At 48.4% G+C, this 22800-nt stretch overlaps 1 protein-coding gene across 1 annotated transcript in view; it reads left to right on the top strand.

Annotated features, from left to right (window-relative positions):
* The window catches only part of LOC139262794 (protein Daple-like), a 273729-nt gene that overhangs the window by 129792 nt on the left and 121137 nt on the right, over positions 1-22800 (top strand). Inside the window, exons 5-6 of the mRNA XM_070877946.1 lie at positions 14357-14415; positions 21214-21297. Coding sequence (XP_070734047.1) covers positions 14357-14415; positions 21214-21297 — 143 coding nt within the window. The remainder of the gene's footprint in view (positions 1-14356; positions 14416-21213; positions 21298-22800) is intronic.

The following is a 22800-nucleotide window of genomic DNA, read 5'->3' as shown; positions in this document are numbered from 1 at the left end:
CGCAGCAGCCAATTTGCACAGCAAGCTCCAACAAACAGCAGTGTGATAATGACCAGATAATCTGATTTAGTGATGTTGATTGAGGGATAACTCCCCTACCATGGAATCTTTTACATCCACCCAAGAGACCAGACAGGGTCTTGGTTTAATGTCTCATCCAAAAGACGGCACCTCCGACAGTGCAGCACTCCCTCAGTATTGCACTGGAGTGTCGGCCTAGATTTTGTGCTCACAGCTTTGAAAGTTTGATTGCTGCTCCCATGACCTTCTGATCAAATGGGCTTTCCTGAACTGTGTGGTAAAGCACTCGGTGTTGCTCTGCACACGCATTGCATAATAGTCCTGGTCCGGAGTTAACCCCTCAGTGGATTGTGTATCTGGTTACCAGTGACCAGTAGAACCCAAAATCTGCCCTTTCCCCCGTGGAAATCATAGACCATCATGCCTTCAACCTGAAGAGGAGAGGTCTAATGGAGCTGGAGTTAGTGGTATTCTGTTCATAATTCAGTGGATTCTGATATTAAAACTAAATTGCCAAACATGTTCTAGCCAGAAATAAATTCATATCTTGTGCTGTCAGCATCGCTGGGAAGTTGGGGAGGGTATTGGTGGGGATCGAGGCAATTTGGGTTAACTGGGTCTTATAATAAACTTGTAAAGAACTTAAAGTTGTGCATTGGTTGGTTAACGCTGAGTTACCTTATCTTGCTGCAGGAACTGTATTGATATTTTGTCTTTAATGCTAAAAGCTTTATAGACCAACAATGCGCAATGATGAGCCATAAACCCCGCACCTTTATGTATTGTTTGGATCAGCTCAATGGCAGCACTCTTGCCTCTGAGTCAGAAGGTCATGGGTTCAAACCCGAGCCCAGAGTTTTGAGCTCATAATCAAGGATTACACTCCCAACACAGCAGTGAGAGAGTAAGTTTCATATCGGCATGCCCAAATCCCTTCAATGTGTCGCCCCTCTCGCTCACTTCAGCCCGACAACCCTCCGTGTTAGATTTTTGTTAACCGAAGGTATTAAGGGATATGTGGCAAAGGAGGGTAGATGAAGTTAGGTCGCAGATCAGCCATGATCTCATTGAATGGCAGAACAGGCTCGAGGGGCTGAATGGCCTACTCCTGCTCCTATGTTCCCCCAACTCTTGCCACATCCCCCACACTCTTCGTCCCACCATTAGTGGCCGTGCCTTCAGTCGTCTAGGCACCAAGGTGTGTCCTCCTTCTACCTCTCTGCCTCTTCACCTCTCTCTCCTTAAAACCTACATCAGTAACCAAGCTTTTTAGTCACCCCCTCCCAATCTCTGCTCTATTGGTTCGGTGTTCATTTTGTGTCTGAAGTGCTTTAGGAATGTTCCTGTGTTAAACCCTCTATATAAACACAATTAAAATCAGAACATACTGGAAATACTCAGCAGGTCAGGCAGCCTCTGTGAAGAGAGAAACCGAGTTAGCGTTTCGGGTCGGTGGCCTTTCGTCATATAAATGCAAGCTGATGCTCTGGTTGCCCTGTATTAAATCAGATATTAAACCGAGGCTGTCTCTGGCACCCTCAAGTGGTTTTAAAGAACCTTGTGACACTTTTTTTTATAAAGCGCAGGGAGTTCTCCCCGGTACCCTGGTCAACATTTATCCTTCAGCCATCATCACTAAAACATGTTAACTGGTCTCTTCTCTCCCCCTTGAGTGTTTGTAGGACCTTGCTGTGCAGAAATCAGCTGCCACATTAGCCTACACTACACTTAAAACATTAGAAATAGGAGCTGGAGTCGGCCATCTGGCCCCTCGAACCTGGCCCCATTCAATAAGGTCATGGCTGATCTGATCATGGACTCAGCTCCACTTCCCTGCCCGCTCCCCATAACCCTTGACTCCCTTATTGTTCAAAAATCTCTGCCGTAAATATATTCAATGATCCAGCCTCCACAGCTCTCCGGGGCAGAGAATTCCACAGATTTACAACCCTCTGAGAGGAGAAATTCCTCCTCCATATCTGTTTTAAATGTGTGACCCCTTATTCTGAAACTGTGCCCCCTAGTTCTCGATTCCCCCACGAGGGGAAACATCTTCTCTGCATCTACCCTGTCGAGCCCCCTCAGAATCTTATATGTTTCAATAAGATCACCTCTCATTCTTCTAAACTCCAGTGAGTATAGGCCCAACCTGCTCAACCTTTCTTCATAAGACAACCCCCTCATCTCCGGAATCATTTCAATAACAATTCATTAAGTGTGTCGCATTTTGGGAAGTTCTGAAATATCGCTCGATACACTTGCCTAACAAAAATCTATGTATTGAGGATATGAATGATGCTTTATAAATGCAAGGGTTTTTTTTTTTCTGATTACTGCCATTATTATGCTACAGGCACAAAAGTACAGCACCTAGAATCATAGAAATTTGCAGCACAGAAGGAGGCCATTCGGCCCATCGTGTCCACACCGGCCAACCAAAGGCTATCCAGCCAATCCCACTTTCCGGCTCTAGGTCCGCAACCCTGCAAGTTACGACACTTCAAGTGCACATCCAAGTACTTTTTAAATGTGGTGAGGGTTTCTGCTTCTACCTCCCTTTCAGGCAGTGAGTTCCAGACCCCCACCACTCTCAAGGTTAAGGAATTTCTCCTCATATCTCTCCTAAACCTCCTCCCAGTTACTTTAAATCTATGCCCCCTGGTTGTTGACCCCTCTGCCAAGGGAAACAGGTCCTTCCTATCCACTCTATCCAGGCCCAACATAATTTTATACACCTCAATCAGGTCTCCCCTTAGCCTCCTCTGTTCCAAAGAAAACAGAACCAGCATCTCCAATCTTTCCTCCTAGCCAAAATTCTCCAGTCCAGGCAACATTCTTGTAAATCTCATCTGCACCCTCTCTAGTGCAATCACATTTTTCCTGTAATGTGGTGACCAGAACTGCACACAGTACTCTAGCTGTGGCCTAACCAGTGTTTTATACAGTTCAAACATAACCTCCTTGCTCTTGTATTCCATCCTCGACTAATAAAGGCAGGTATTCCATATGCCTTCTTAACCACCTTATCCACCTGGCCTGCTACCTTCAGGGATCTGTGAACCTGCACTCCAAGGTCCCTTTGTTCCTCTGCACTTTTCAATGTCGCACCATTTAATGTGTATCCCCTTTCCTTGTTAGCCCTCCCTAAATGCATTACCTCACTCTTCTCCGGATGACCTGAGATGAGTTATACTGCTGAGCCTGCACTGCTATCTGGCCAGGCAAGGGGACAGGCGGCAGTGGTGGGGAATGGGTCTCTGTTGCAGCGTGCTTGCACACACGCGCAGAGATCTGTTGACTAAACTTTTACCGTTGGCAAAGTGTTGACACTGCCGATGTCTGAGAGTTCACAGGTGATGTTTGGGGAAGGCTCCTGAGGCTCACTCTGCACCAATTACAATTGTATTGTGGCTGTTACAAAGGCACAGATCCCTCCTTCAGGTGATCTTGCACTACTTGCCAGAATTCAATCTGGCCGGCCTCACTCCCAGGTTACGTTACACAGTTTGCATCCTTGCAAAACCAAGAACAACTTCGCAGCAACTTGAACGTTCCAATTGGCCTGATGACTTTGGTTGCTTTGAGCGCAGATCCAGGCTTGTATTGCGTTGAGTATAGAAGATTAAGGGGTGATTTAATTGAGGTGGTGATTAAAGGATTTGATGAGTAGATGGGGAGAAAGTATTTACTCTGGGAGAGGGGGCGGGGGGCGGAAAGTGGGAGAGAGTCCAGAACAAGGGGGAAAAATCTTAAAATTAGAGCTAGGATGATTTTAGGAAGTACTGCTTAACACAAATGGTAGTGTAAGTCTGGAACTCTTACTTCCCGCCCCCCACCCGCGGAAAAAAAAAAGCTGTTGAGGTTGGCCGCAATTGAAAATGTCAAAGCTGAGATAGATTGTTAGGTAAGGGTATTAAGGGATATGCAACTGCATTTAGGGTAAATGGGAATTGGGATACAGGTCAGCCGTGATCTAATTGAATGGTAGAAGAGGCTTGATCAGCTCCGTTGGGTGGGCCACATTGTCCACATGCCAGACACGAGACTCCCAAAGCAAGCGATCTACTCGGAACTCCTTCACGGCAAACGAGCCAAAGGTGGGCAGAGGAAACGTTACAAAGACACCCTCAAAGTCTCCCTGATATAGTGCAATATCCCCACCGACTCCTGGGAGTCCCTGGCCAAAGACCGCCCTAAGTGGAGGAAGTGCATCCGGGAGGGCGCTGAGCATCTCTAGTCTCGTCGTGAGAGCATACAGAAATCTAGCGCAGGCAGGGGAAGGAGCGTGCGGCAAACCAGTCCCACCCTCCCCTTCCCTCAACGACAATCTGTCCCACCTGTGACCAAGACTGTGGTTCTCATATTGGACTGTTCAGCCACCTAAGGACTATTTATAGCGTGGAAGCAAGTCTTCCTCGATTCCGAGGGACTGCCTATGATGATGATGTGGGAAGAATGGCCTCCTCCTGTCCCTTCCTTCCTATGCTGTCCGTTGTCTTGAATTGGGTCCCACCAATGTTCCATTTGATTTTTCTTTGGGCCGCGCTTTTTTTCCATTTCATAGCCCGTGAGCCGGCTGCGAGGGAGTTCCAGAGCGTCACGCGGCCTCACAGCTTAACGGGAGCATTGATCCTCACCGAAACATTGCCAGCTGTGAATTTAGCTCAATACTCCTCCTTCAGGGGGTCCTGTTGAAACTGCAGTTTAATCCACAAATAATGGGTTTATATTCTTCTAACAGTCCATTGTTTTGTTTTTTAAAATTTCATTCTTGCGAAGTGAGTGTTGCTGACCAGCCTGGTATTTATTGGCCATTCCTCGCTGCCCGAAGTAGTGATCATGAGCCTCTGAGTGCGGTAGTGTAGTGATTATGTTTAAGGAATAGTAATCCAGAGGGCCTGACCCATAAGAGAATCAAGGGATGTGAGGATCGGGCGGGAAGGTGGAGTTGAGGTCGAAGATCAGCCGTGATCTTATTGAATGGGCGCTGCTGGTTCGAGGGGCCAAATGGCCAACTCCTGCTCTAATTCTTATGTTCTCAGTCAAATCAATCATAGGCAGTCTCTCGGAATCGAGGAAGATTTGCTTCCACTCTTAAAATAAATCAATGTACATCAATAATTTAGATGAAGGAATTGAGTGTAATATCTCCAAGTTTGCAGATGACACTAAGCTGGATGGCGGTATGAGCTGTGAGGGGGACGCTTAGAGGCTGCAGGGTGACTTGGACAGGTTAGGTGAGTGGGCAGATGCAGTATAATGTGGATAAATGTGAGGTTATCCACTTCGGTGGCAAAAACATGAAGGCAGAATATTATCTGAATGGCGGCAGATTTGGAAAAGGGGAGGTGCCATGAGACCTGGGGGTCATGGTACATCAGTCATTGAAAGTTGGCATGCAGGTACAGTAGGTGGTGAAGAAGGCAAATGGTATGTTGGCCTTCATAGCCAGGGGATTTGAGTACAGGAGTAGGGAGGTCTTAATGCAGTTGTACAGGGCCTTGGTGAGGCCTCACCTGGAATATTGTGTTCAGTTTTGGTCTCCTAATCTGAGGAAGGACGTTCTTGCTATTGAGGGAGTGCAACGAAGGTTTACCAGACTGATTCCCGGGATGGTGGGACTGACATATGAGAAGAGACTAGATCGACTGGGCCTGTTTTCACTGGAGTTTAGAAGAATGAGAGGGGATCTCATAGAAACATAAAAAATTCTGATGGGACTGGGCATGTTAAATGCAGGAAGAATGTTCCCGATGTTGGGGAAGTCCAGAACCAGGGGTCACAGTCTAAGGATAAGGGGTAAACCATTTAGGACCGAGATGAGGAGAAACTTCTTCACTGAGAGTTGTAAACCTGTGGAATTCTCTACCACAGAGAGTTGTTGATGCCAGTTCGTTAAATATATTCAAGAGGGAGTTAGATATGAACCTTATGACTAAAGGGATCAAGGGATATGGAGTGAAAGCAGGAAAGGGGTACTGAGGCGAATGATCAGCCATGATCTTATTGCATGGTGGTGCAGGCTCGAAGGGCTGAATGGCCTACTCCTGCAACTATTTTCTATGTTTCTATGAGTCGTTAGGTGGCTGAACAGTCCAATACGAGAGCCACAGTCCCTGGGACAGATAGTCGTTGAGGGAAAGGGTGGGTGGGACAGGTTTGCCGCGCACTCTTTCCGCTGCCTGCGCTTGATTTCTGCATGCTCTCAGTTATTAGACTCGAGGCGCTCAGCGCCCTCCCAGATGCACTTCCTCCACTTGGGGCGGTCTTTGGCCAGGGACTCCCAGGTGTCGGTGGGCTAAGAGGAGCTCAGATCCCTTGAGGGAAGGAAACCTGCCATCCTTACCCGGTCTGGGATGATGCATGACTCCAGTCCCACACCAATGTGGTTGACTCTTGCCTGTGCTCTGAAGTGGCCCGACAAGACACTCAGTTGTATCAGACCGCCAGAGGGAATGTATTGGGTGGACGTTGAGCTTAAAGCAGCAACTACAGGTTGCACGGTCTGAGACGCACAGAGGAAACGGCACTTCAGATATTAATCAAAGGCTGCCTTGACCTTTATTGAAAGATACACATGTTGTTTGACCTGTGCAGGAAGCATGTTGACTGCCAAATCTCCTCAATTTTGCGAACTGTCATACTGATATGCTTCCTTTTATTAAACCTTAACGTAACTGATCCCAGCCCTTGCATAGGTGCCAGCAATGACTTAACAGCTGCATTTGTCCCTCCATGTTCTTTAACACGACTTGCCGAGGGATGCTGGAAAATGTACTCCTGGCTAATGTCCTTTTGCGCACTGGATGGACTGCTGGGTCGAGGCGACCCTGTCCACAGAAAGCCACGACCTGATTGCGGAGATCATTTGAAAGGGTCATCTTTCCACATCAAAACCCTTCCTCTCCCTCCGCACACGGCCAGATAAATCAGGTGACCTAACTGGGAGTATTTTATTTCGGCGAAGGGAAGACGGCTTGCAAAACTAGACTGAGCTGTACGCTGGGTTTGTTTTGCCGGGTGGGGGCCCATTGTCGGCTTGGAGTATTTGTACTGTGCGGCACCTCGCTGAGACGCTGCGTGTTGTTAGTTTAACGTCAGCTCTGCTCTTTGTTTTTTGGAAAGGTTGGATTTAAGTGAAAAGGTCAGAAAGTTTCCATTAGTCACTTTCTCTCCCCCCACAACCTTCTGCAATTACAACTTCCTCTGACAACTGAACGTAAAATGATTCAACAATGAAATGCACTTCCCTGGTGGGTCTTATTTCCACTTTAAAACAAAAAAAGTTTGTTTATTTTTTGTTTAAAAGTTCTCTGCTCTCCTTTCACATGTGCTACCTGCAGGCAGGTGCCTGACATGTTTGAGCCATGACAGTTTGGCCCTATAGATCATGAGCTTTACAAAATATTTATAGCACAGAAACTGGCCATTTGGCCCAACTGGCCCGTGCTCCACACGAGTCTCCTCCCACTTTACTTCATCTAATCCCATCTTTTCCTTTTTCTCTCGTGTCTTTATCCAGCTTCCCCTTGAATACATCTATTCGCCTCAACCACTCCCTGTGGCAGCGAGTTCCACATTCTCACTACTCTCTGGGTAAAGACGTTTCTGCTGAATTCCCCATTGGATTTATTAGTGACAATCTTATGTTTATTGCCCCTAGCTCTGGTCTCGCCCTCAAGTGGAAACATCTTCTCTACGTCTAACCTTCCAAATCCTTTCATGATCAACTATTAAATGCAAAGAAGTTAGATTTTTTTCAGCTTGGCACAAGTTACCCTGTGTCATATTTCATTGAGAATTTTAAGATATTAAGGAGAACAGATAGGGGAGATAGAGAAACTATTCCCGCTGGTTGGATATTCTAAAACTAGAGGACGTCGTCTAAAAAGTTAGAGCCAGACCTTCTAGTAGTGAAGGGGGGTAGAAGTTTGGAACTCTCTTCTGCAAACGGCATAGAAACATAGAAAATAGGTGCAGGAGTAGGCCATTCAGCCCCTCTAGCCTGCACCGCCATTCAATGAGTTCATGGCTGAACATGCACTTCAGTACCCCCTTCCTGCTTTCTCGCCATACCCCTTGATCCCCCGAGTAGTAAGGACTTCATCTAACTCCCTTCTGAATATATTTAGTGAATTGGCCTCAACTACTTTCTGTGGTAGAGAATTCCACAGGTTCACCACTCTGGGTGAAGAAGTTTCTCCTCATCTCGGTCCTAAATGGCTTACCCCTTATCCTTAGACTGTGACCCCTGGTTCTGGACTTTCCCAACATTGGGAACATTTTTCCTGCATCTAACCTGTCTAACCTGTAAAAACAGAGAGACAGACTATTATCTGAATGGTGACAGATTAGGAAAAGGGGAGGTGCAAAGAGACCTGGGTGTCATGGTACATCAGTCATTGAAGGTTGGCATGCAGGTGCAGCAGGCGGTTAAGAAAGCAAATGGCATGTTGGCCTTCATAGCAAGGGGATTTGAGTACAGGGGCAGGGAGGTGTTGCTACAGTTGTACAGGGCATTGGTGAGGCCACACCTGGAGTATTGTGTCCAGTTTTGGTCTCCTAACCTGAGGAAGGACATTCTTGCTATTGAGGGAGTGCAGCGAAGGTTCACCAGACTGATTCCCGGGATGGCGGGACTGACCTATCAAGAAAGACTGGATCAACTGGGCTTGTATTCACTGGAGTTCAGAAGAATGAGAGGGGACCTCATAGAAACATATAAAATTCTGACGGGGTTAGACAGGTTAGATGCAGGAAGAATGTTCCCAATGTTGGGGAAGTCCAGAACCAGGGGTCACAGTCTAAGGATAAGGGGTAAGCCATTTAGGACCGAGATGCGGAGGAACTTCTTCACCCAGAGAGTGGTGAACCGGTGGAATTCTCTACCACAGAAAGTTGTTGAGGCCAATTCACTAAATATATTCAAAAAGGAGTTAGATGAGGTCCTTACTGCTAGGGGGATCAAGGGGTATGGCGAGAAAGCAGGAATGGGGTACTGAAGTTGAATGTTCAGCCATGAACTCATTGAATGGCGGTGCAGGCTAGAAGGGCCGAATGGCCTACTCCTGCACCTATTTTCTATGTTTCTATGTTTCTAACCCGTCAGAATTTTAAACGTTTCTATGAGGTCCCCTCTCATTCTTCTGAACTCCAGTGAATACAAGCCCAGTTGATCCAATCTTTCTTGATAGGTCAGTCCCACCATCCCGGGAATCAGTCTGGTGAATCTTCGCTGCACTCCCTCAATAGCACGAATGTCCTTCCTCAAGTTAGGAGACCAAAACTGTACACAATACTCCAGGTGTGGCCTCACCAAGGCCCTGTACAATTGTAGCAACACCTCCCTGCCCCTGTACTCAAATCCCCTCGCTATGAAGGCCAACATGCCATTTGCTTTCTTAACCGCCTGCTGTACCTGCATGCCAACCTTCAATGACTGATGTACCATGACACCCAGGTCTCGTTGCACCTCCCCTTTTCCTAATCTGTCACCATTCTCTGTTTTTACCACCAAAGTGGATAACCTCACATTTATCCACATTATACTTCATCTGCCATGCATTTGCCCACTCACCTAACCTATCCAAGTCACTCTGCAGCCTCATAGCATCCTCCTCGCAGCTCACGCTGCCACCCAACTTAGTGTCATCCGCAAATTTGGAGATACTACATTTAATCCCCTCGTCTAAATCATTAATGTACAATGTAAACAGCTGGGGCCCCAGCACAGAACCTTGCGGTACCCCACTAGTCACTGCCTGCCATTCTGAAAAGTACCCATTTACTCCTACTCTTTGCTTCCTGTCTGACAACCAGTTCTCAATCCATGTCAGCACACTACCCCCAATCCCATGTGCTTTAACTTTGCACATTAATCTCTTGTGTGGGACCTTGTCGAAAGCCTTCTGAAAGTCCAAATATACCACATCAACTGGTTCTCCCTTGTCCACTTTACGGGAAACATCCTCAAAAAATTCCAGAAGATTTGTCAAGCATGATTTCCCTTTCACAAATCCATGCAGACTTGGACCTATCATGTCACCATTTTCCAAATGCACTGCTATGACATCCTTAATAATTGATTCCATCATTTTACCCACTACTGAGGTCAGGCTGACCCGTCTATAATTCCCTGTTTTCTCTCTCCCTCCTTTTTTAAAAAAGTGCGGTTACATTGGCTACCCTCCACTCGATAGGAACTGATCCAGAGTCAATGTAATGTTGGAAAATGACTGTCAATGCATCCACTATTTCCAAGGCCACCTCCTTAAGTACTCTGGGATGCAGTCCATCAGGCCCTGGGGATTTATCGGCCTTCAATCCCATCAATTTCCCCAACACAATTTCCCGACTAATAAAGATTTCCCTCAGTTCCTCCTCCTTACTAGACCCTCTGACCCCTTTTATATCCGGAAGGTTGTTGGTGTCCTCCTTAGTGAATACCGAACCAAAGTACTTGTTCAGTTGGTCTGCCATTTCTTTGTTCCCAGTTATGACTTCCCCTGATTCTGACTGCAGGGGACCTACGTTTGTCTTTACTAACCTTTTTCTCTTTACATACCTATAGAAACTTTTGCAATCCGCCTTAATGTTCCCTGCAAGCTTCTTCTCGTACTCCATTTTCCCTGCCCTAATCAAACCCTTTGTCCTCCTCTGCTGAGTTCTAAATTTCTCCCAGTCCCCGGGTTCACTGCTATTTCTGGCCAATTTGTATGCCACTTCCTTGGCTTTAATATTATCCCTGATTTCCCTTGATAGCCACGGTTGAGCCACCTTTCCTTTTTTATTTTTACGCCAGACAGGAATGTACAATTGTTGTAGTTCATCCATGCGGTCTCTTAATGTCTGCCATTGCCCATCCACAGTCAACCCCTTAAGTATCATTCGCCAATCTATCCTAGCCAATTCACGCCTCATACCTTCAAAGTTACCCTTCTTTAAGTTCTGGACCATGGTCTCTGAATTAACTGTTTCATTCTCCATCCTAATGCAGAATTCCACCATATTATGGTCACTCTTCCCCAAGGGGCCTCGCACAATGAGATTGCTAATTAATCCTCTCTCATTACACAACACCCAGTCTAAGATGGCCTCCCCCCTAGTTGGTTCCTCGACATATTGGTCTAGAAAACCATCCCTTATGCACTCCAGGAAATCCTCCTCCACCGTATTACTTCCAGTTTGGTTAGCCCAATCTATGTGCATATTAAAGTCACCCATTATAACTGCTGCACCTTTATTGCATGCACCCCTAATTTCCTGTTTGATACCCTCCCCAACATCACTACTACTGTTTGGAGGTCTATACACAACTCCCACTAACGTTTTTTGTCCTTTGGTATTCTGCAGTTCTACCCATATAGATTCCACATCATCCAAGCTAATGTCCTTCCTAACTATTGCACTAATCTCCTCTTTAACCAGCAATGCTACCCCACCTCCTTTTCCTTTTATTCTATCCTTCCTGAATGTTGAATACCACTGGCTGTTGAGTTCCCAGCCCTGATCATCCTGGAGCCACGTCTCCGTAATACCAATCACATCATATTTGTTAACATCTATTTGCACAGTTAATTCATCCACCTTATTGCGGCTACTCCTTGCATTAAGACACAAAGCCTTCAGGCTTGTTTTTTTAACACCCTTTGTCCTTTTAGAATTTTGCTGTACAGTGGCCCTTTTTGTTCTTTGCCTTGGGTTTCTCTGCCCTCCACTTTTCCTCATCTCCTTTCTGTCTTTTGTTTTTGTCTCCCTCTGTCTCCCTGCATTGGTTCCCATCCCCCTGCCATATTAGTTTAACTCCTCCCCAATGGCAGTGGATGCTGGGTCAATTTCTCATTTTAAATCTGAGATTTCTGTTAACCAAAGATATTGAGGGATATGGGCCAAAGATGCAGCCTACAACTTCCCCATTTATGTCCAGTGTCCCACCCACTTAGCCGCCTTCTACAGCCCATTAACAATGCATCTTAATTCACAATCCCATCTATTTAATTTCCTGCCACAGCCCAATTGTAATCTACCTTATAATGCACCTGGCCCAGCCTAGCCTATGTACAGTCTGCTCTATCATGGACTCTAAACCCATCCAATTAACCTTCCTGAGTCAGAAAGTTGCGTGTTCAAGTTCCACTCCAGAGACTTGAGCACATAATCCAGACACATGCTTCAGTGCAGTGCTGAGGGAGTGCTGCACTGTCGGAGGTGCCATCTTTCGGATGAGATGCTAAACCGAGGCCCCGTCTGCTCTCTCAGGTGAATGTAAAAGATCCTGTGTCACTATTTCAAAGAGCAGAAGGTGCCCTCGCCAATATTTATCCCTCAATCAACTTCACTAAAACAATTATCTGGTGGTCTTCACATTGCTGTTTGTGGGAGCTTGCTGTGCGCAAATTGGCTGCTGCAATTCCCACATTACAACAGTGACTACACTCAAAACATTTCACTGACTGGGAAGCATTTTGGGATGTCCTGAAGTTGTGAAAGGCGCTATAGAAATGCAATTTATTTCTTTCTAGCATCTCTTATTCAGCTGTCAACTTGATTTGGTTGACAGCACCCTTGTCTTTGGTTCAGCATTGTACAAATTATAATGAGCTTGAGCTCATAATCTGAACGGTGGCTGGTTTGCTGCCTTTTGGATTACGCATTAAAACCAGGGCCCTTCCGCCTGTTCTGGTGGCTCAAGAACCCATGGCACAAATTCTAAGAACAGTTTTGTCCTGACCAACATTCTTACCTTGACCAATGACTACAGAAACTGACCACCTTGTTGCTTATGGGATCTTGCCATGCCAAAATGGCTGTCGAGCTTGCTTGGATAATCAACAGTCACTGAGCGTTTCAATACATGTGAAGCCCTTCAGGATGTTTCAGGGAGACGAAGGATGATTTATAAACTAGTCTTCCTTCCAACTGACCCTGGTTTTCTGATCCTCTTCCCCCCCCCCCCCCCCCCCGCATGACCGCAGATATTTCCCCCCCCCCCGTCCCTGGCTCCAACCCAGCCTCACTAGTACCGAAACCATCCTGAAAGTATTCATCATCTCTAGTTTATCCAAGCTCAGTTGTGTTAAATTATAGCTTTCAATGCAAATACTGCTCACCACAAGAATGTAGGATTACATAGAATATACAACATACAATTCGGTCCAACTAGTCCACGCCAGCATTTATGCTCCACTCGAGCCGCCTCCAGTCTTTCCTCATCTAACCCTATCAGCATAACCCTCTGTTCCCTTCTCCCTCATACGCTTGTCCAGCCTCCCCTTAAATGCATCTATACTATTCGCTTCAACCTCTCCCTGTGGTAGAGTGTTCCACATTCTCACCACTCTCTGGGTAAAGAAGTTTCTTCTGAATTACCTGTTTGATTTCTTGGTGACTGTCTGATATTGATGGCCTCTAGCTGTGCTCTTCCCCACAAGTGGAAACACTTTCTCTCTGTCTACTCTCCTCAAAACTTTTCATCATTTTAAAGGGTCACCATTGGGTCATCCCTCAGCCTTCTCTCTTCAATCGCTCATCCTTTCCTGATGGTATAACCTCGCAGTTCTGGTGGCATCCTTGTAAAAGTATCAGCTGTGGCTCAGACAAATCAACCACTACTTGGAAATCCTAATTCATAATATAGCCCAAATGATTGACTTCAGAATTGGCAGAAAGATTGTTTCTTAAAAGCTTTGACCTCTCCTATCGATTAAAGTACTGTCGCAGATTACATAAAAAAAAAAGAGAAATAACTTGTATTTATACGGCGTCTTTTGCAACCTCAGGACATCCCAAAACGCTTTACAGCCAATGAAGTACTTTCTGAAGTGTAGTCTCTGTTGTAATGTAGGAACTGCAGCAGCCAAATTTGCGCACAGCAAGCTGCCACGAGATAAACTATTCGATAAACTGATTTAGGCACTGCTCCTTTTCCCAACCGCGCCACGGGATATTCTGCATCCTCCTGAGCGAGCAGGCGGAGCCTCGGTTTAACGTCTCATCCGAAAGACGGCAGTGGGAGTGTCGGCCTGGATATTTGTGCTCAAGTCTCTGGAGTGGGACTTGAACCCACAACCTTCTGACTCGGACGAGTGTGCTGCCCACTGGGCCCCCCGCCCCCCCCCTCCAGCGGCTGACCTCCGATGAGCCCGATCCTTTGCCTTGCCTAATAGCCACACATTCGCTTTCCAGCAAAAGTCTCTGGGTTGTAATCGGGATTGAAATTTGATTTGTTTTTATCCAGTTGGTTACTTTTACAAAGGTGAAGACTTACTTCCTGCAAAGAAATTGCAAGCTTATCTTTGACTAAAGCTTTTTCTTTGTCCCCCTGTGTTTGTTTCAGGAAAGAGCATGGATGAAATGCAGAAGGTGCTGTTACTCATGCTGGGATGTGCCGTACAGGTAAATAGTAAAGTCTCGCTCTAGTGAACCCGTAGGAATGTGATGAGAGAGTTTTCTTTCCAATGCGTTTCTTAGCTTTAAAAACAGATTCTTTCAAGAGCGGTGCCACCCTCTGCTGCAATTGCAAGCTGGAAATTCTCCAATCGATTGTTTGACACTTGGTGCGAAGTTTACAGGACAGAAGCTGGTCGACCGGCTGTTGTTTGATTGTTTTTCATCTGTTCATAATCAAGAAAAAAGCATCTGGAGAAGCCTAAATCATCATGGGTGCTCAATTCTGGAAAATGATTGTGCACCAGTTGAGGGGCCTGGACAGAGTAGAAAGAGAGAAACTGTTCCCGTTGGTGGAAGGGTGGAGAACCAGAGGACACAGATTTAAGGTGATTGGCAAAAGAACCAAAGGCGACATGAGGAAAATAACATTTTTAAGCAGCGAGTGGTTAGGATCTGGAATGCACGGCCTGAAAGGGTGGTGGAGGCAGACTCAATTGTGACTTTCAAAAGGGAGTTGGTTAAGTACCCGAGAGGAATAAATTTGTAGGGCTGCGGGGAGATGGGACTGGCTGAAGTGCTCTTGCAGAGAGCCGGCACGGGCTCGGGGCCGAATGGCCTCCTTCCGTGCTGTAACCATTCCGTAATTCAAGTCCAAGTCAAGTGTGCCTCCATGCGATAGGAATGTGTACAAATTCTGATTGTATCCACATTCGTGCAGCTACATTTTAGTTCAGTGCCACCCTGCACTGAATCAGAAGATCCCAGTGTCTTGCCGCCCAGAATCAGGACATTCGTGCCTGTGCCTGCTTCTTGAATTAGTCCCCCTCCTCCCGCCCGTTCCCCATTGCCCTATCAAAGCACTGCATTTCTCTCTTTTTCTTGAAACACGATTGCCCACGGCTCCTTTGTTTAGTTTTACATGAGCTGCAGTCCTCGTGACCGTGCTTAACCGTGCGGTTACGGTGAGTACTCGGAACCGCTGCCCATTGCGGCCTGCGAGCTGGTGTTTTCCTACCACCGGCTATTGGGTCTGCATCCTTTTGGCATCTGTCCCCTTTCAGGGTGTAGCAAGCCGTGTATCTGGGAGAGACACCACTTTTTTTTTGTGGTCTAGTTGAAGTTGCTGGGTACCACTGTGCAAACCAGTGCAGATAATCATGGGGTTACCCCTGGTGCTAGGTGCCACTTACCTCAATAATGTGATGCCCACTGAACATTTCCAGTCAGAGGGACCAGACCCGTCTGGACCAAGAAATTGGACAAGGGTGCCTTCTGCTGGGAGGGAGGAGCTTGCTGGCACGGTGCTTGAACCTGCCTGAAGTGCACTCGCGCATGGGCTCATGCTGTGTCATGCAATCAGTGATGTTCATGTGCGAAGGAGCTCTTAAAGGAACGATCCAGAGTCAGCTTGGCTCGGGTAGCAGCAGTGTGGCCTGGAGTCCAAATATTGTGGGTTCCAGCCCTGCGCCGGGATGCCAACATATCACCTTTAGTACAGTTCTGAGGGAGTGCGGCCATGTTGCAATGTAGTCCGATGAGCCAAGACTCTACTTGCCTGTTCGGGCGGGTCCGCTGGTGCTGAGCATGGAGAGCGAGAACTTTTCCTGGTGTCTTGGCCGACATTTCTCTCTCAACAACTTACTATTTCCTGATCTGCAGTACTGGGCTCCTTTTTGCTTGCCAGGAGTTGGTTTGGTCTCTGCCTGAACTGCTTTCATCGGGCGTTTGTTCCATGGACTTCTCCGGCAAGGGAAGTGAGAGGGAAATTCCTCATGGCCTCTCTTATTTAGGACCTGGTTAATTTGCACCTCTAGATCTGTGCTCATGGCTCAAGTCAAACCACCCACCTTCAGGATGCAGCTTTTGTGTGGCTGCCAGCCACAATGAAGAGCGCATTCAATTTAAATAGTAGCTGAGTCAGACGTCAAATAAAATGCTTGCTGCAAATGGCCCCTCGTCAATTTCCTTGAATTTGCATAACTGATGGGAATCGATTTGTTTCTCTCAGCTGCTTTTACAAGAGGTTTTACAAATCGTTGGAGAAATACCACCAACGATGTCGCCAAGATCCTGCAAATCCCCTGGGAGGACAGACGCAGCAACGTCGGTGTCCTCGATTAGGCCAACATCCCCAGCATCGAAGCACTGACCGCACTTGATCAGCTCCGTTGGGCAGACCACATTGTCCGCATGCCCGACACGAGACTCCCAAAGCAAGCGCTCTACTCGGAACTCCTACACGGCAGGCGAGCCCCAGGTGGGCAGAGGAAATGTTTCAAGGACACCCTCAAAGCCTCCCTGATAAAATGCAACATCCCCACTGACACCTGGGAGTCCCTGGCCAAAGACCGCTCTAAGTGGAGGAAGTGCATCCGAGAGGGCGCTGAGCACCTCGAGTCTCATCGGCGAGAGCATGCGGCAAACCAGACTCCCCACCCACCCTTTCCTTCAACCACTGTCTGTCCCACCTGTGACAGAGACTGTAATTCCTGTATTGGGCTGTTCAGTCACCTAAGAACTTGCTTTTAGAGTGGAAGCAAGTCTTCCTCAATTTTGAGGGACTGCCTATGATGATGATGATGACCTTTCTTGAAAGAATTTGTTTATAAGCTAAGAAACGCTTTTACGATGGTCTTAGAAGGGTGCATTGGTTTTCGACCCACCAGGTCTATCTCACGTGGGAGCAACACCACTACAAGCCTACCGGATTTGCAAAGACCGTGGGTCTTGCGCGTCTCCAGGGAGGATATATCGGCCTTGGAGGGGGTGCAGAGGAGATTCATCGTGATAATACCGGCAATAAAAGGGTTAAATTAGGACAGGTTGCTTAGATTAGGCTTATATTCCCTTGCGTGTACAAGATTATGGGGTGCCTTCAACTGTGTTGGCCCCAAGCTCTGGAATTCCCTCTCTAAATCTCTCGGCCTCTCTCACCTCCTTTCAGCCCCTCGAGCCTGTTCAGCCAGTCAATTACACAATGGCTGATTTGTATCTTAACTTTGATTTATCTGCTTTGCTTCCGTATCCCTTTATACCCTGAAATGAGTTTCCGGCCACATATCCACAGCACAACTAAAACTGCCTATTTCCACCTCCGTAACATCGCCCGTCTCCGCCCCTTTCTCCGCTCATCCGCTGCTGAAGCCCTCATCCATACCTTTGTTACCTCTAGACTTGACTATTCCAGTGCACTCCTGGCTGGCCTTCCACATTCTACCCTACGTTAACTCGAGGTGATACAAAACTCAGCAGCCCGTGTCCAAACTCGCACCAAGACCCGCTCACCCATCACCCCCTGTGCTCGCTGACCTACATTGGCTTCTGGTTAAGCAACGCCTTGATTTCAAAACTCTCATCCTTGTTAACAAATCCCTCCATGGCCTCGTCCCTCCCTATCTCTGCAACCTTCTTCTACCTCACAACTCCCCCCGAGATGTCTGCGCTCCTCTGATTCTGCCCTCTTGAGCATCCCTGATTATAATCGCTCAACCATCGGTGGCCGTACCTTCAGCTACCTGGGCCTGAAGCTCTGGAATTCCCTGCTTGAACCTCTCTGTCTCTCTACCTCTCTTTCCTCAAAACATACCTCTTCGACCAAGCTTTTTGCTCACCTGCCCTAATTTCTCATGTGGCTTGGTGTCAAATTTATTTGTTTTGTCTTTTTTTAAAAAAAAAAAACACCTCCAACCTGTCCTCATAATTTAACCCTTTTAATCCTGGTATTATTCTGGTGAATCTGCACTTCACCCCCTCCTGGGCCAACATAATCCTTCCTGGAGACTCAAGACCCCATGTGTTGGGAGCTGATTGCAGAAGCATCTCTTATACAGCACCAGTAGAAACCCCTCCTCCAGATCGGGCTGCACTTTTTTATAATATTGCAGACAAAGGTTGCGGCCCTGTGCCCGTACGCCAAGAATTAATTCACGCGCAGTCAAATGCTTACAGATTTATTATGGGCCAAATTAACCTGAACATACTCGTGGCCATTTATCGCCATAATCAGTGATCTGGAACGCGCTGCCTGAAAGGGCGCTGGAAGCAGGTTCAACAGTAACTTCCAAAAGGGAACTGGATAAATACTTGAAGGGGAGAAATTCCAGGGCTACGGGGAAAGAGAACGGGGGGAGTGGAGGACCGGCACAGGCACAGTGGGCCAAACGGTTCTATTACATCGGTAGCACACAGAAGGAGCACAAATTACAGCCAGTTCAACCCTCCACATGCCTCCCTTCTCTATCTCCCATCTCAACAGGACAATTGTCTTGCTTTTAAGCTTCGCTAATAGTCCCATTACAACATGACCCTCCATCTTCATCTTCATTCTGATGTCTTACGGTCTCGCGTTGTACAGAAAAACGCGAGTGTTTTAGGATCAGCGTGGCCCCAAAAGGAGGCAAGGTACAAACAAAATGATATTAAGTCTCCAGTTTGGAACAATGAAGTGAGCCTACATGTAAATGTGCATGGGCTTTGCCCAGAGGCAAACAGCACACAATCCATGGTGCTGATACATCGTCAGTCTTTCAATGTCAGGGAATTTTAACCGACAGAAAAATCTTTAAGAAAATGGAATGCAAATAATTTTGTGCGAGATAGTCTCCTTTACTATTTCTCGACCTTAGTCTCTCTTCTCGCGATCGTGGGTTTGGGAGGCACTGACGAAGAAGCCATGGCGAGTTGTTGTGTTCTGCAGATGCTACACATGAAGTATAATGTGGATAAATGTGAGGTTATCCACTTTGGTGGTAAAAACAGAGAGACAGACTATTATCTGAATGGTGACAGATTAGGAAAAGGGAAGGTGCAACGAGACCTGGGTGTCATGGTACATCAGTCATTGAAGGTTGGCATGCAGGTGCAGCAGGCGGTTAAGAAAGCAAATGGCATGTTGGCCTTCATAGCGAGGGGATTTGAATACAGGGGCAGGGAGGTGTTGCTACAGTTGTACAGGGCCTTGGTGAGGCCACACCTGGAGTATTGTGTACAGTTTTGGTCTCCTAACTTGAGGAAGGACATTCTTGCTATTGAGGGAGTGCAGCGAAGGTTCACCAGACTGATTCCCGGGATGGCGGGACTGACCTATCAAGAAAGATTGGATCAACTGGGCTTGTATTCATTGGAGTTCAGAAGAATGAGAGGGGACCTCATAGAAACGTTTAAAATTCTGACGGGTTTAGACAGGTTAGATGCAGAAAGAATGTTCCCAATGTTGGGGAAGTCCAGAACCAGGGGTCACAGTCTGAGGATAAGGGGTAAGCCATTTAGGACCGAGATGAGGAGAAACTTCTTCACCCAGAGAGTGGTGAACCTGTGGAATTCTCTACCACAGAAAGTAGTTGAGGCCAATTCACGAAATATATTCAAAAGGGAGTTAGATGAAGTCCTTACTACTCGGGGGATCAAGGGTTATGGCGAGAAAGCAGGAAGGGGGTACTGAAGTTTCATGTTCAGCCATGAACTCATTGAATGGCGGTGCAGGCTAGAAGGGCTGAATGGCCTGCTCCTGCACCTATTTTCTCTGTTTCTATGTTTTTACACGCTGCAGCCACAGTGCAGCGGTGGTGGAGGTAGTGGGTCAGTGTTCCCCCCCCCACCCCTCCCCAAGCTGTGCGGCCCCTCAGTTCTCCGACAGTCCCGTGCAGCCCAGGACAGGCTTTTTCCAGGAAGGGCCAGGCTCCCCAAAAATAAATCCGGGGGAACATTGGAGTGGGTGTTTAGGCGAGCGGAGCAAGCGGGCTACTTTGTCCTGGATGGTGTCCAGCTTCTTGAGTGTTGCTGCATTAACCAGAAGAAGTTTTAGCCCTGCTCCGTGTTAAGACAACACTGCGGAATATTTGCGATGGGTCCGGATTGTTTTTTCCTGCCCCCTCTCCGCATCCCTCGCTCAGTGTAGTGGAACCTGGTCGAAGTGTTTGAATTGCTGGACTCTGACTGAAGTCAGCTTACTTGGCACAGACCAGAATACAATCTTAAAATGGATAGCCCCGCTCTAACAAGCCAGGCCAGGGACTGAGAGCAGGAATCTTCAGAACCTAGTGTGAACAGGAACAGGAGGAGGCCATTGAGCCCCTCGAGCCTGTTCCACCATTCAGTGAGGTCAAGGCTGACCTGTGGCCTAACTCCATCTTCCCGTCTTTGCCCCATATCCCTTAATACTTCTGGTTAACAGAAATCTATCGATCTCAGATTTAAAATGAACAATTGGTCTAGCATCCATTGCCGTTTGCGGAAGAGAGTTTCAAACATCTACCACTCTTTGTGTGTAGAAGGGTTTCCTAACTGCACTCCTGAAAGGTCTGGCTCTAATTTTTAAACCATGCCTCTAGTCCTAGACTCCCCAACCAGCGGGAATAGTTTATCTCTATCTACCCTATCTGTTCCCCTTCATATCCTGAAAACTTTGATCAAATCACCCCTTAACCTTCTGAATTTCAGCGAGTACAACCCAAGTTTGTGTAATCTCTCCCCGTAATTTAACCCTTGGAGTCCAGGAGGTAGCACTCTGGTAAATCTGCGCTGTAGAATATTTGCGATGGATCAGATTGTTTTCCCCCCCCCCCCCCCCTCCCTCTCCGCATCCCTCGCTCAGTGTAGTGGGACCTGGTTGAAGTGTTTCAATTGCTGGACTTGGCACAGACCAGAATACAATCTTAAGGTTAATATATCCTAACCAAGGAGCAGTGCCCAGAACTGCTCGCAGTGCTCCAGGTGTGTCCTAGTTTATTTTATTACATTTTTGAAGTGTTGATGTAGATTTGTATTGACAGTAATTTGCAATCCATGTTCTCCTCCCTCCCCAAGTGTGAACAAAAGGAAGAATTCATCGAGAGGATCAAGCAGCTAGACATTACAACTCAGACGGCCATAGTTGCTCACATACAAGAGGTGGGTCTGTGTGAAAGCTTGTTTTCTGTATCTATAATAGACGGGTGGGCAGTGCAAGATGGTAAATAGTAACGGAGTGACTGCTGCCAACGACCCGGAAGCTGAGCAGGAGCATTCGCCGCATAATTGTCAGGCCTCAAATTTGAAAAAATAACGTTCACAACAGCAGACAGAGGAATTGCTCGTGGAAATAAACCCATCACAGGCTGGCAACGTCCCAGTATCACCTGTAAGCACATTTCCTTGTTAAATTGCACTGGAAGTTTCAGCAATTCAGTGTGATGAATTATTAACACCGCTGCTCCTCTCTCTTTCTTGTCCTCTCTCTCTCACTCTGGTTCCCCCTCCTGTACGCTCCCCCCACCATCCCCCCCCCCCCCCCGTTCACTTCCCCCCCCCCCCGTTCACTTCCCCCCCCCCCGTTCACTTCCCCCCCCCCCCCCGTTCACTTCACCCCCCCCCCCCGTTCACTTCCCCCCCCCCCCCCGTTCACTTCACCCCCCCCCCCCCGTTCACTTCACCCCCCCCCGTTCACTTCCCCCCCCCCCGTTCACTCCCCCCCCCCCCGTTCACTCCCCCCCCCCCGTTCACTTCCCCCCCCCCGTTCACTTCCCCCCCCCCCCGTTCACTTCCCCCCCCCCCCCCGTTCACTTCCCCCCCCCCCCCCCGTTCACTCCCCCCCCCCCCCGTTCACTTCCCCGTTCACTCCCCCCCCCCGTTCACTTCCCCCCCCCCCCCCGTTCACTTCCCCCCCGTTCACTTCCCCCCCCCCGCACTTCACCCCCCCCCCCCCCCCCCGTTCACTTCCCCCCCCCCCCGTTCACTCCCCCCCCCCGTTCACTTCCCCCCCCCCGTTCACTTCCCCCCCCCCCCGTTCACTTCCCCCCCCCCCCCGTTCACTTCCCCCCCCACCCGTTCACTTCCCCCCCCCCCCCGTTCACTTCCCCCCCCCCCGTTCACTTCCCCCCCCCCCGTTCACTTCCCCCCTCCCCGTTCACTTCCCCGCCCTCCCCCCGTTCACTTCCCCGCCCCCCCCCATTCACTTCCCCCGCCCCCCCCCCATTCACTTCCCCCGCCCCCCCCCATTCACTTCCCCCGCCCCCCCCCATTCACTTCCCCCCCCCGTTCACTTCCCCCCCGTTCACTTCCCCCCCCCGTTCACTTCCCCCCCCGTTCACTTCCCCCCCACGTTCACTTCCCCCCCCCGTTCACTTCCCCCCCGTTCACTTCCCCCCCCCGTTCACTTCCCCCCCCCGTTCACTTCCCCCCCCGTTCACTTCCCCCCCCCGTTCACTTCCCCCCCCCCCGTTCACTTCCCCCCCCTGTTCACTTCCCCCCCCCCCCCATTCACTTCCCCCCCCCCCCGTTCACTTCCCCCCCCCCCCGTTCACTTCCCCCCCCCCCCCCCGTTCACTTCCCCCCCCCCCCGTTCACTTCCCCCCCCCCCCCCCCCGAACACTCCCCCCCCCCCCCGTTCACTTCCCCCCCCGTTCCACTTCCCCC

This window comes from Pristiophorus japonicus, chromosome 4, assembly GCF_044704955.1.
Source record: "Pristiophorus japonicus isolate sPriJap1 chromosome 4, sPriJap1.hap1, whole genome shotgun sequence".
Classification (NCBI taxonomy): domain Eukaryota; kingdom Metazoa; phylum Chordata; class Chondrichthyes; family Pristiophoridae; genus Pristiophorus; species Pristiophorus japonicus.
The sequence above is the reverse complement of the archived record's forward strand: the minus strand, read 5'-3'. Positions and strand labels throughout refer to the sequence as shown.